The sequence below is a fragment of the Nanorana parkeri genome, unplaced genomic scaffold (assembly GCF_000935625.1).
Source record: "Nanorana parkeri isolate BGI_ZX_2015 unplaced genomic scaffold, ASM93562v1 scaffold17, whole genome shotgun sequence".
NCBI classification, from domain to species: Eukaryota; Metazoa; Chordata; class Amphibia; order Anura; family Dicroglossidae; genus Nanorana; species Nanorana parkeri.
The window spans coordinates 3,019,334-3,032,873 of NW_017306285.1; the positions used below are offsets into that span (position 1 = coordinate 3,019,334).

A 13,540-nucleotide genomic window follows, 5' to 3' on the forward strand; every position below is an offset into this window, starting at 1 on the left:
TATTAATATTTAAATTATAATATTAACATTAAAAGTTCTTTGGATTCTCAGACTTCATTGACTCATTGGACTTTGTACACATGCACCTTCAAATCTGGGCCCCCTGCTTTAGGGGCACCCCGCTTTTGTTAGGAGCACCCTTACCAAAGCCATTGTGGCTTATCGCAGTCTGATTGATCTACTGACCTCCTCGTTTCTACTTGTTCGCGGGACAGAGTCGAGATCTGTCCACAGAAGGAAAACAATTTACAGTCAGTAACCAGCTATCGTAGCTTCTTGAAGACAGGTTGGCCCTTTTTTTTTGATCTGAGTTGCCCTTGAAATGATTGTCCGTACGAAGGCCTCGGATTTCTTTACTGTCCTGCCATTGGTCAATTGGCATTCTTCTTCAGCCTGGCTATAATGCCTTTGAGCTTGACGGGTTTGGGGGATTCCTCAGATGGCTCATAGAAGGCCAGGCTGTCCATGGAGATCTTCAGTTCATTAAAGGACGGCCTCTTTTGCGCATTGGCGTTCCAGCAGTCCAGCATGACTTCGTAGATCTTTCTGGAGCAGTTCTCTGGTGCGCTCATCCTTTTGCCTTGCTTGAGGTACAGAAGCAGTTCGGCATTAGAGATGCCTGCAGGAAAGAAAAAAACAAGGAGGCCGATGAAAGGGGAACCTTGGCTAGACTTCAAGCATTTTGCAAGGCTTGGGGGAAAGGTGTTCAGCCAATACAGGAGACGGATCATTATCCCAGATTGCACCTCATAGCCTAGGCACACTTGACTGGACTCTTCACAACTACTTTATACCAGCAGAACACATAGGTTTTCCCCAGGCCTTTCTCTCTGATTTCCCATCAACGGTTCTGGTGACAGGTCCACTTTAATGTGGACCTAAAGTGAAATAAAACCGCCCCCGAGACCTGTGGGGGCTGTGACATGGAGAGCGCAGGGTTGGGACATGGAGAAAACAGAGCTGTGACATGGAGAACACGGGGTTGGGACATGGAGAACACGGGGTTGGGACATGGAGAACACAGGGTTGGGACAAGGAGAGCACAGGTTTGGGACAAGGAGAGCGCAGGGTTGGGACATGGAGAAAACAGGGCTGTGACATGGAGAACATGGGGTTGGGACATGGAGAACACGGGGTTGGACATGGAGAACGTGGGGTTGGGACATGGAGAACGTGGGGTTGGGACATGGAGAACGTGGGGTTGGGACATGGAGAACGTGGGGTTGGGACATGGAGAACGTGGGGTTTGGACATGGAGAACGAGGGGTTGGGACATGGAGAACGAGGGGTTGGGACATGGAGAACACGGGGTTGGGACATGGAGAACACGGGGTTGGGACATGGAGAACACAGGGTTGGGATATGGAGAAAACGGGGTTGGGACATGGAGAACACAGGGTTGGGACATGGAGAACACGGGGTTGGGACAAGGAGAGCGCGGGGTTGGGACATGGAAAACACGGGGTTGGGACAAGGAGAGCACAGGTTTGGGACAAGGAGAGCGCAGGGCTGTGACATGGAGAACACGGGGTTGGGACATGGAGAACGCGGGGTTGGGACATGGAGAACAAAGGGTGGGGACATGAAGAGAGCGGGGAGACCTTTTGTTCATCCCACGGCCTAAAATTCAAATATTCCAACCAACCCCTGAAAAACTTACACACCTGAGAAAAAAAACACAGTGCTTGAAGGCTGGTCATGTGACCGAACACCCAGGCATTCAGTCATGTGATCTGTGCTGATAATTACCTGGATACGGGATCACCCCACGAGACATGATCTCATGTAAGAGGACACCAAAGGACCAGACATCGGACTTTATGGTGAAGCGTCCATACTCCAGGGCCTCGGGGGCGGTCCATTTGTACGGGACATCCTTAGAGTAAGACATGTAGCAATCGTCCTTAAAGAAGAGAATACAGAAATGCTTACAGGGAGCCTCCAACCAGCATGGTGATGGTATACTTATTTCTTTTTCATGTTATCACTCGGTCTTGGGGGTCGGCGCTCACCGTGATAATTCTGGCTAAGCCAAAGTCGGCCAATCTGCAGATGTTGTTCAGGCCAATCAGCACGTTTCGGGCAGCCAGGTCGCGGTGGATACAATTATTGGCTTCTAGGTAGTGCATCCCGTCTATGACTTGGCCTGCAATATCCAGGAGCCCTTCAACGCTCAGCTTCTCTCCTTCAGGGCCTGAGGGGCAATGCAGAGGGGGATCGGTTAGCGGGAGAGATCATAGACCTTCTGTAAAGGTGGCAGCAATTAAAGCAAAATGGCGGAGGGCTGGCTGTCACATCAGTCCCTTGGCCTTCGCTCCCATGCACTGACTTGTTGGTGGAAGCTGCTGACATCACATGATCAGCACAGCAGAAAGCCATGTTTATCTTATCAGCTCGGCATAGACATATGGCCTGCTGAAATCAGCAACATACCCAATGGGCTTTTCATACTAGGACAAAACATACACTGGTTGAATTTCGGCCGAGTCAGCAGGACCAATGTGTGTCCCAGGCGGCACCCTTCCATTTGACTTTTTTCAATCAAAGCATGTTGTAGTAGGTCAACGCACGTTCGTATGAGTGCTGTTGAGTGACCAATTCAACATTTGTTGTTGCAATGCAATGTTTAGATGCCGGGCCTGCCTTAGGTTTGCTCAATACATTTTCACTGTTGCCCCCACTAGAAGGTGAAGGTCACACTTACCTCTCAGGAAGTGCAGGAGGTCCCCCTTAGAGAGGAGCTCCGTCACTATATAAAATGGATCCCCCACCGAGCACACGGCATACAGGGAAAGCAGGTTACGGTGGCGCAGCGTCTTCAGAAACGCCGTTTCCTTCCGGAAGATTTCACGGTTGGTCACATCTATGGAGGAGGCGAGGTCAGAATATTTTATGAGGAGAAGCCAACTTCATTGGACATGTAGGTTGGCCTGACACACACTGAACAGCAAATACAAACCACACTAAGTTAGCACTAGAAGCAAAACCCCAACCAAAAGTGCTCTTGGTGGTGAGGAGTTAGAACCCATATCAGGTTCTTATAGCTGTCCGTGTCCATGCTGGGAAGAACCTAAGCTGAATCTAACCTGAACCTTGACTTGAACCCTCATCCATCACTGATGACCACTGTCACCATGATGGATTGTGAATCCCAAAATATGACAGGAATAGAGGGGAAATCTTCCAATAGGGACACCAGATGACTGCTTGACTTGAACCTTGACCCGATGACCACTGTCACCGCGATGGACCGTGAAAGGAATCCCAAAATATTACAGCAATTTCGGGAGAAATCTTCCAATAGGGACACCTATTCTGATGACTACTTTGATGAAATCTCCCCAGTGGGGACACAGACCCCTTGCCTAACTTTGGCTTGAGTTCCACCATGTTTGTGTTTTATCTATGTCCATATTGCTCACAACATATTGGCAGGAAAATCTACTTCTCGACATTTTTTCATCACATTCATGTTAGAAAATCTTGACCAATGAGGGTGAAGAAGCAGGTCTGCACAACAGTATGTATTGCCTGCCATCTTGCGGCCATAGGCGCCAGCAGTTGGGAACAAGCAAGTAGTTACTTTGGTAACACTGCCCTCTAGTGGTCATTAGTATCAATGATGTGCTTCAAGAAATTGGTGTCATCATCCTTCTATGCTAGTGGTGAGCAACCTTGGCACTCCAGCAGGTACATGAGGCATTGCAAGCATGACTCCCAGAGACAGAATTTGTAGCTTCACCACACCTGGGGTGCCGAGGTTGCCTATCCGTGCTCTATGTGGTCCTTGGATGAACTTTTCATGGTAGAAACTCTTTCTATAAAAGTTATGCATAGGACAAGTTACTACCTAGTAAAGCTAATACCTATGCAGAGATTTGCCTCCCTTCCTGTACCAGCAACCACCCAGTCTGAGGGGGAATCGCCCCTATGGGGCCACAGCAATATAAGCCAGACAGAGCTTGTTATGTAGATAAAATGGTTTTCTTGCAGCCTGTTTCACCATCGGAGAGATTTCCTGTGACTTGCTGTCTTGGTGACACAACAGGAAGTAAAGGCAGATCTTCCAGACAGCAGGATATGCCCGACAGGGGTTCTAACCATTCCAAAATTAAGGTAAATGCTACCAGTTATCACCAGTTAAAAGTGCTGTCCTGTATTTTTGAAGGATCGGTATTTTTTCAAGCCCGTTGGTGGTAATGGCCAAGGCAAAATGGATTGAGCTGATGGGTTTTCTCCAGTCTATGCAATGGACAGATCAGCAAACTGCAAATAAGTCTTAAATATGTTTTCACCCTAGAATAATTCCAAGGTATAAGCTCTGCCAGTGATATTTTCCCCGCCTAGGGGAATGTCCTGACTCAGCATCCTTTTGGCTCCTTCCCATGGTGGAGATGATGTATCAAAACTGGAGTTTAATAAAACAATATTCCTTATATACTCTAAATCTGCACAATAACTGGAATCCAATTGGCTGCTGGAGGAGACGGGGACATTCCCGGGACCTATGATGAATACTTGGTTGGCCAACATTGTTTAAAAGCTTTAACGGCTTACCTTGCTTTATGGTTTTAATGGCCACTCTCATTTTCACCCGCCCCTTCCAGTAGCCTTCGTGGACCTGCCCGAAATTGCCAGAACCCAGTTTCTTTCCAAGGATAAACTCCTCCTTGGGTCTCTCCCACTCGTCCAAGGGTAAGGGGTTTAAGTCGGTGGCCATTGGCTCATCCTGTGCCCAGGAGATACAAATATATAGAGTTACACACAAAATATGAAAAGATCTCTCCACTCAAAACTGTCACTCTGTCTGCAGAAGTCAAGGCAGGCAGCAGGCAAGAAAGTAGTTGCAGTGCAGGCAGATGTGGAGGCAGGCGGCAGACAAGAGAGTAGTTGGAATCCAGGAAGAGGTTAGGGCAGGGGGCAGGCAAGAGAATAGTCGGATGGCAAATGAGTAGTTGGAGTCCAGGCAGAGCTCGAGCCAGGCAGCAGGCAAGATAGTTGTCAGGGTTCAGGAAGAGGTTGAGGCAGGCAAATGATTAGTTAGAGTCCAGGCAGAGGCTGAGGCAGGTGGCAGTCAAGAGAGTAGCCGCAGTGCAGGCAGAGGTTGATGAAGGCTGCAGGCAAGAGAGTAGTCAGAGTTCAGCAAGAGATCGAGGTAGGCAAATTAGTATTTAGAGTCCAGGCAGAGGTGGAGCCAGGCGGCAAGCAAGAAAGTAGTTGGAGTGCAGGAAGAGGTCGAGGCAGGCGGCAGTTAAGAGAATAGTCAGAGTCCAGGCAGGGGTCAAGGCAGTCAGCATTCAAGAGAGTAGCTGGAGTCCAGGTAGAGGTCGAGGCAGATGGCAGGCAAAATGATAACAGGACGAGCAGAGTCTGCAATGGGGGCAGGAGACAGGAGCAGAGTTAGGCAATCTGCGTCAGCAACGTGCAAGTCAGAACAACAGTAGACTCATAAACTAGGTAGGCACATCACCGGTCACCATCAGCGGAGGAGTCTAAATACCCTCTTAGGCCTGTGTGCATGCGTGTTTGCAGATCCATGCTTACGTCCATTGACAATAATCCACGATCTCGCTCACGTCAGACAAGATAACCCGGGCCCCAAGATAAACAGATGTGGACCCCAGAGGTACTATAACAGGGTAGCTGCCAATTAGTTGGCCTCCCTCATGGGTGGAGCCTAATGCCTGATATAGGTGTGTCATATGACCTGTTACTTTACAGAAAGGCTCTTTCCCTCCCTACGTTTTCTATTAGCGGTGTTATCTTATTCTGATAGCATTATTATATTGTTGTTGTATTGTTGTTGCCGGCACGGATTAAGTCCCTGATGACCTTTGCCTGTCTTGGCTCGGGGGAACGGTGCCTTGGCACTGACTGGCGCACCGTGCCCTTGGGAATGGAACACATATGTTATTCCTATCAGAATTTTTCATGTGGGCCGTTACCTATTCCTCTCACATGCATCCTTCAAACCTCAAATCAGAGAACGCACACACTGTGTTACCAGGGTTCTCCTTTAAAGAGAACCTGTCCTGTTTAAATATGGGATTTAGGCCCCTCCTCCTCCTCCCTAGCCCCAGAAGCTCACGTCAGCGAAAGTAACGCCATCCAACAGTGTCTCACCTTGACGCAAGGCTTGGTCAGTGTCACCCCCTTTATGACCGGCCTGTCATGGTAGTATTCGATGAGCTTGTCCAGATCCGGGAAGAGCGATGAGCTATTCAGGTGGTATTCTCCTTGGGAGTTCCGCAGGATCTTGAAGTGTTTCACCCCGTCAGTGGCTCGCACTGCGTCAGAAAAATACGCAACTTTATTATATAGCAAGAACAGACTGACCGCCATGACATCTCCTCCCTGCTATTCTTTTTTTTCATGATATTTCCTTCACAGCTCATTCACCCCATGATGCAACTTATAAAGTGTGATGGTGTAACGCGCGATAGCGCATTGTATATGTGCCGACGTGCGTGACCATTCTTTGCTGACTGTAGCTAAGTGCACATCGCCAGTGCGCTATGGCAGCGGATTCCAATGTTCTGTGCGTTGCAAGTATAGAGCAGAACTGATTTTTTTCTCACACTGAGGTGCGTTCACTTTGAATGGGTCGCCCAATGCAGTGTGCCTCAGTATGTAAGAACATGTGCGTTGAATAGCACCGCGTTGTGTGCATGAATGAGATGCATAATGCGTGCCCACTGGCTTGCATGTGTGCTGCAATGCATTATACAACGCATCACGGTGTTGTTTTTTTTTCTTGTTTAAACTTTATTAAACCTGACAACCTAAAACACGTTGCAGAGTACTGCGTTGTATAAACATGCAGTATGTCTTACTTTTACAGTGCGTTCGTGTGAACTGAAGAAATAGGACATAAGGCAACATACTGTAGGTCAGCTTGGCCTTTACTGTGTATACAGCATGGTCTATATTCTATATACAAGTCAGTCTATACTGTGTATACAGCGTGGTCTATACTGTGTATACAGCTTGGTCTATACTTTGTATACAGCATGGACTATACTGTGTATGCAGCGTGGTCTATACTTTGTATACAGCTTGGTCTATACTGTGTATACAGCTTGGTCTATACTGTGTATGCAGCGTGGTCTATACTTTGTATACAGCATGGACTATACTGTGTATACAGCTTGGTCTATACTGTGTATACAGCTTGGTCTATACTGTGTATACAGCGTGGTCTATACTTTGTATACAGCATGGACTATACTGTGTATACAGCTTGGTCTATACTGTGTATACAGCTTGGTCTATACTGTGTATGCAGCGTGGTCTATACTTTGTATACAGCTTGGTCTATACTGTGTATGCAGCTTGGTCTATACTTTGTATACAGCATGGACTATACTGTGTATACAGCTTGGTCTATACTGTGTATACAGCTTGGTCTATACTGTGTATACAGCTTGGTCTATACTTTGTATACAGCTTGGTCTATACTTTGTATACAGCTTGGTCTATACTGTGTATACAGCTTGGTCTATACTGTGTATGCAGCGTGGTCTATACTGTGCATACAGCTTGGTCTATACTTTGTATACAGCGTGGTCTATACTGTGTATACAGCTTGGTCTATACTGTGTATACAGCGTGATCTATACTGTGTATACAGCTTGGACTACACGGTGTGTATACAGCATGGTCTATACTTTGTGTACAGCTTGGACTACACTGTGTGTATACAGCGTGGTCTATACTGTGTATACAGCATGGTCTATACTTTGTGTACAGCTTGGACTACACTGTGTGTATACAGCGTGGTCTATACTGTGTATACAGCATGGTCTATACTTTGTGTACAGCTTGGACTACACTGTGTGTATACGGCATGGTCTATACTGTGTATACAGCTTGGCCTATACTCTGTATACAGCATGGTCTATATTGCATATAATGCTTGGTGTGTACTCTGTATATAGCTTGGTCTATACTGTGTATACAGCATGGACTATACTGTGTATACAGCTTGGTCTATACTGTGTATACAGCTTGGCCTATACTCTGTATACAGCTTGGCCTATACTCTGTATACAGCTTGGTCTATACTCTGTATACAGCTTGGTCTATACTGTGTATACAGCTCAGTCTATACTGTGTATACAGCTTGGTCTATACTGTGTTTACAGCTCAGTCTATACTGTGTATACAGCTTGGTCTATACTGTGTTTACAGCTTGGTCTATACTGTGTATACAGCATGGACTATACTGTGTATACAGCTTGGTCTATACTGTGTATACAGCATGGACTATACTGTGTATACAGCTTGGTCTATACTGTGTATACAGCATGGTCTATAATGTGTATACAGCTTGGGCTATATTCTGTATACAGCTCAGTCTATACTGTGTATACAGCTTGGAATATACTGTGTATGCAGCATGGTCTATACTGTGTGTATGCAGCATGGTCTATACTGTGTGTATACAGCGTGGACTATACTTAGGGTTACCACCTGTCCAGGATTCACCCGGACAGTCCGGGTTTTGAATGCTGTGTTCGGGTTTCATGGCAGCAGAAACCCGGACACAAGATGTCAGGCACATAGGGGCAACCAAAATTAAGATAGGAGATACTGGCCCCGCACTGAAAATAGTCTCAACTGTGATATTTACTTATGAATGGGTGACACTATTTACATATAATTAAGCTACAACTCATTCTCCCAAAAAAATGTCCGTGCGTTGCTAGAGTGTTCGGGTTTCGCTTGAAGAAAAGGTGGCAACCCTAACTATACTGTGTATACAGCATGGTCTATACTGTGTGTATGCAGCATGGTCTATACTGTGTGTATACAGCGTGGACTATACTGTGTGTATACAGCATGGTCTATACTGTGTGTATACTGCTTGGCCTATGCTTGGCCTATGAACCTCTGAGGCTTCCGTAGTTCCAGAGTGGAAGCGGCCATCTTGGGCCCACATGTAAATGGTAACAAGGAAGTGACGTGTCTCTGGTGGTATCTAGTTGTGAGTACAATGTAACAATATGAATTCCGGCTGTACTGATACAATGTTCATACAGAGGAGGTGGAATGTATCCATCTTCTGTTTGCTATAGATATAAAATGATGGAATTGCTGTGTTTCCTCTCATAGTTTGGTTGAAGTGTACAGTGAAATGGCTCTGGGTGGGGTGGGGCTTGTATTATACTGGGGGGTGTTTTCTGGGCTCACTTTAAGTGGAAGTCTGCAGGTCTCCATATACTGGAATGGCGTGGCCGCCTGCGTTTGACCTGCGCTGTGCCTCCTTGTATGCAGCTGGTCTTCCTGACATTTATTTGTGTGGCAAGCAAGGCAAGTCCAACACAGACCAGACGGCGTTTATCGTCCAAAGACGTGCGTTTATGTAGAGCTGCACGGGCCCATTCACGTCTATGCATTGTGGTAACACGCATTACCTACAGCAATGCACATAACATGGGGAGCTGCCATTTTTTATGCTCCAGTATATCAATACAAAGCACGCTGGCACACAGCAACCCGCATACTCTGCATTGTTCAAAATGACACTTGGTTGCATTGGCAATAGGGTTGCCCCCTGTCCCCGATTCACCTGGACAGTCTGAGTTTTGAGTCCTGTACGTGCTGTGTCTGGGTGTCAGCTGGCCTGAAACCCGGAAACAGAACATACAGGACTCAAAACCTGGATGGTCCAGGTGAATCCAGGACAGGTGGCAACCCATTTAAAGGAAAGCCTTGGAGCAATGCATGTGAATGTAGAATGCAACACTGTGTAAGGCCTCATTCACATAAATTCACAAGAAATGTTTCCTCCTGCCTGCAGCAGACTGATCACTAGGGGAGAGGAGACTGAGGAAATGCTTCCCCCTGCCTGCAGCAGACTGGTCACTAGGAGAGGAGACTGAGGAAATGCTTCCTCCTCCCTGCAGCAGACTGATCACTGGGGGAGAGGAGACTGAGGAAATGCTTCCTCCTCCCTGCAGCAGACTGATCACTGGGGGAGAGGAGACTGAGGAAATGCTTCCTCCTGCCTGCAGCAGACTGATCACTAGGGGAGAGGAGACTGAGGAAATGCTTCCTCCTGCCTGCAGCAGACTGATCAGGGGGGGGCGCGGAGGAAATGCTCCCTCCTACCTGCAGCAGACTGATGACATAAGCTCAGCCTAGGCAAAGTCACTGAGCTGCAGCTGACGAAGTGGTGAAATGGTCCTGTTGCTGCATATTGGGATGTCAGGAATTTGTCCTCTTTAATCATATCTATGTTTCTTTTCCCGCAGGAAGATGAAGCCGCAGGACTGTCATGGCTGCCGATGTCACCTTCCCTTCCCATGATCCTCTGCTTCCCCGGTACATGGTGGGATTACCTGAGAGGGCGTAATCGAAGTCCTGCTTGTCGCTTTGGCGGACCAGGAAGGATCCGGCGGCGTTCCCGCCTTTCATGAGCAGATTGTTGGCCTCCGTCCGGGAGAGTTCTCTGAAGAACCATCTGGGGAGACAGGTACACTTATGAGGAACCTCATTATACAGCAAGGAGGTAACAGTTTATAAAGCAGTGAATGTGACTTTCATCAAACATTCTCCGCCGGTGAATCAATCACTGACGTTGACAATGCATGGCCCTGGGAGATTCTCCTGCGCAGAATGCTTGCTGAATGTCAGATTCACTGCCTTATAAATATGACCCAACGTGTCTGAGGGTTGGACTTGTGTTGTGAAACGAAACAACTGATTGAAAAGGATCAATATCATCAATATGTGTTCTAGTCAGTTGTCTGACACACACACACGGGTATTTGTTCTGTTCATCAGAAATAATCAATAAAATTCCGCCACGGTCAATCAACTTGATCAATCGATAGGAAGCTCAAATGATCAATGAAATGGAGGGTCTGTAAATGTTTAATTCCTATTCACATTGATCATTTTGGTTACATTGAATGATCAATTGAATGATAATATTGAATGATCGATTGTATGATGAAATTGAATGATCGATGGAATGATCATACTAAGTGATCGATGGGTTGATAATATTGAATGATTGATTAAATGATTGTATGATCATATGGTATGATCACATTGAATGATTAATTTATGATCATAATAAATGATCGATTAAAAGATCACATTGAATGATTGATTGAATAGTTGATTGTATGATCATATAGAATGATCAACTGAATGATTAATTGAATGATTGATCGATGGTATGATCACACTGAAGGATCGACTGAATGATCGATGGTATGATCATATCGAATGACTGACTGAATGATAATATTGAATAAACATATTGAATGTTTGATGGTATGATAATATTGAATGTTTGATTGAATGATAATTAAATGATCACACTGAATGATCGATGGTATGATCATATTGAATGACTGACTGAATGATAATATTGAATGATCGATTGATTGAATGACCACATTGAATGATTGAATGAACATATTGAATGTTTGATGGTATGATCACATTGAATGATTGATGGTATGATAATATTGAATGATTGATTGAATGATAATTAAATGATCACACTGAATGATCAATGGTATGATCATATTGAATGACTGACTGACTGATAATATTGAATGATCGATTGATTGATTGAATGATCACATTGAAAGATCGACTCAATGATCATATAGATATGTGTGTAGCCACCTTAACACACTAACCCCTCAATTGATCCATTTACTAAATGTCCAATCCACTTTGACACAGTCAAGTGGTGGTGGTGGAATTTTATTGATCGTTTCCTATCAATCAGATATCTGCACGTGTGTCACAAAATGGATCATAACACAGATCTCTTATAACAGATTGTTCCTGGTACGTCGTATTTTCTATGCATATCACGTGTGTTAATATTTATATTGATGATTAATTATTTGTTTGCTCGTACCTTGACTGATCACAAATCAATACGTGTGTGGCCACTTTTAGGAATCCAATCAGTTTTTTTTCTCTACAATCAGGCGGGCTCTTGTATGGCATAGCACTAGAAAGATCCCAAGTTGGCTATAGATTGTACAATCAGATTGTATGGGGGTACGGCCGGTTTTAGAGAGGTGTGCACCTCTGTGGTTGCCAGGTCCTTGGACCTTGCCCTTTAGCTGCACACCTCTGATGTAGATGGAGCAAGGACACGGTTATTGAGTAATCCGAAGCACGGGGACAAAGTCCATCCCCCATCTATAAAGAGATTGTTTTAGAAGGTCTGTGAACTCATATTCTAACTTATAAAAGGGGTGAACTGAAATAGGAGACTGTCAGAGCTGCTGCCAGCAAAGCAGAAAAGCAAATTTGCCTTCCTCGCTCTGCAGACTCCTATTCTGACTTTCCGAAAAGTCAAAGCTTACACATGACCACTCACAGCCCCTCCCCCTTTCTTTACATGGCAGAGATCGGACCTGGTGATTGGGTACCAAGTGCCGTAAGGTGGGCAAAAAGGATTGTATGATTGATTCTGACTCCGCCCATTATAAAGTGGACCTGTCACATTGCCTGCCAAGGAGAATCTGGGAGCGGGAGGCTCAGGAATGGGTAGGAGTGAGCATCAAAAATAGGACCTGTCACTATGCTGGCTGTAGGGAAGCACAGGCCCTCGTCTTTATCTGCGGTAGACATGAAAGCTGCGGAAAAATTCGGCTTGGTTTGGATATTTCGGGATTCGTATCCGAAATTCAATTCAGTTCGGATTCGGATGAAATCCGATCCGAATTTCCGTTAGTTTCGCATAGTTGCGAATACCACAGAAAACCATATACAGATATTAATACTAAAGCTGAATCTCACAGACCCGAATGGCATTTGGGATCCGAATCTCTGAATTGTATTCGGGAGCTCACAAATGCCATTCGGGTCTGGGAGATTTAGCTTTAGTAATATATGTATATACTGAGCACACATTTTCGTTACGTCATGTGACTTTTCTGGCCAATCGGATGGCTCCCATGTTGCTGTAACGAAAATTCGTGCTCAGAACCATTCGGATGCATTCATCCTAAAAACACATCTGATTGGCCAGAAAAGCCACATGTCCGATTCAGTTTAGTTTTTGAATGTATTTCGTATGGGATTCGCAAATGGAAATTCGGACACATTCGGATGCATTGGGATTGGGAAATTCGGATGTGTCCGCACATGTCTAATCTGCTGCGCCTGAGCGGATGTTCATATGAGGAAGGGTGGCAGATGATCACGTCATGCAGCGTCACGTGTGTGCAGCCATGTTCTCAGGTCATGTCCCGTTGTTATCAAAATGATTCAACCGGCAAATCGAATTTATTGGCAACATTTCCAGACTTTCAGCTGCTTGCTGAGAACAAATCACACAAAAGCAATTGAAACAGGTCAACACGACGAATGTTTCATGAGGTTTCCCCAAAACCTTTTCAGCAGTCTCAAGGTGCCCATACACCTTACGACCATCGCAAGACTTTTGTCTTGCGATGGTCGTATGCTCATTAAAAGCCCGTACGATCTGCCCACCTTGGACGGGCAGATCGTACTTGCGATCATCGGAAGCCCGCCCCGCTGAGGGGCGGGCTTCCGA

The 13,540-nt window shown here is 45.8% G+C and overlaps 1 protein-coding gene across 1 annotated transcript in view; it reads right to left on the reverse strand.

Annotated features, from left to right (window-relative positions):
* Positions 1 to 328: 328 nt before the first annotated feature.
* Positions 329 to 13,540, reverse strand: part of PTK6 (protein tyrosine kinase 6) — a 15,817-nt gene continuing 2,605 nt past the window's right edge. Inside the window, exons 2-8 of the mRNA XM_018559836.1 lie at positions 10,344 to 10,465; positions 6,124 to 6,287; positions 4,558 to 4,729; positions 2,705 to 2,863; positions 2,013 to 2,194; positions 1,750 to 1,903; positions 329 to 619 (exon numbers count right to left, since the gene is read on the reverse strand). Coding sequence (XP_018415338.1) covers positions 372 to 619; positions 1,750 to 1,903; positions 2,013 to 2,194; positions 2,705 to 2,863; positions 4,558 to 4,729; positions 6,124 to 6,287; positions 10,344 to 10,465 — 1,201 coding nt within the window. The 3' untranslated portion in view covers positions 329 to 371. The remainder of the gene's footprint in view (positions 620 to 1,749; positions 1,904 to 2,012; positions 2,195 to 2,704; positions 2,864 to 4,557; positions 4,730 to 6,123; positions 6,288 to 10,343; positions 10,466 to 13,540) is intronic.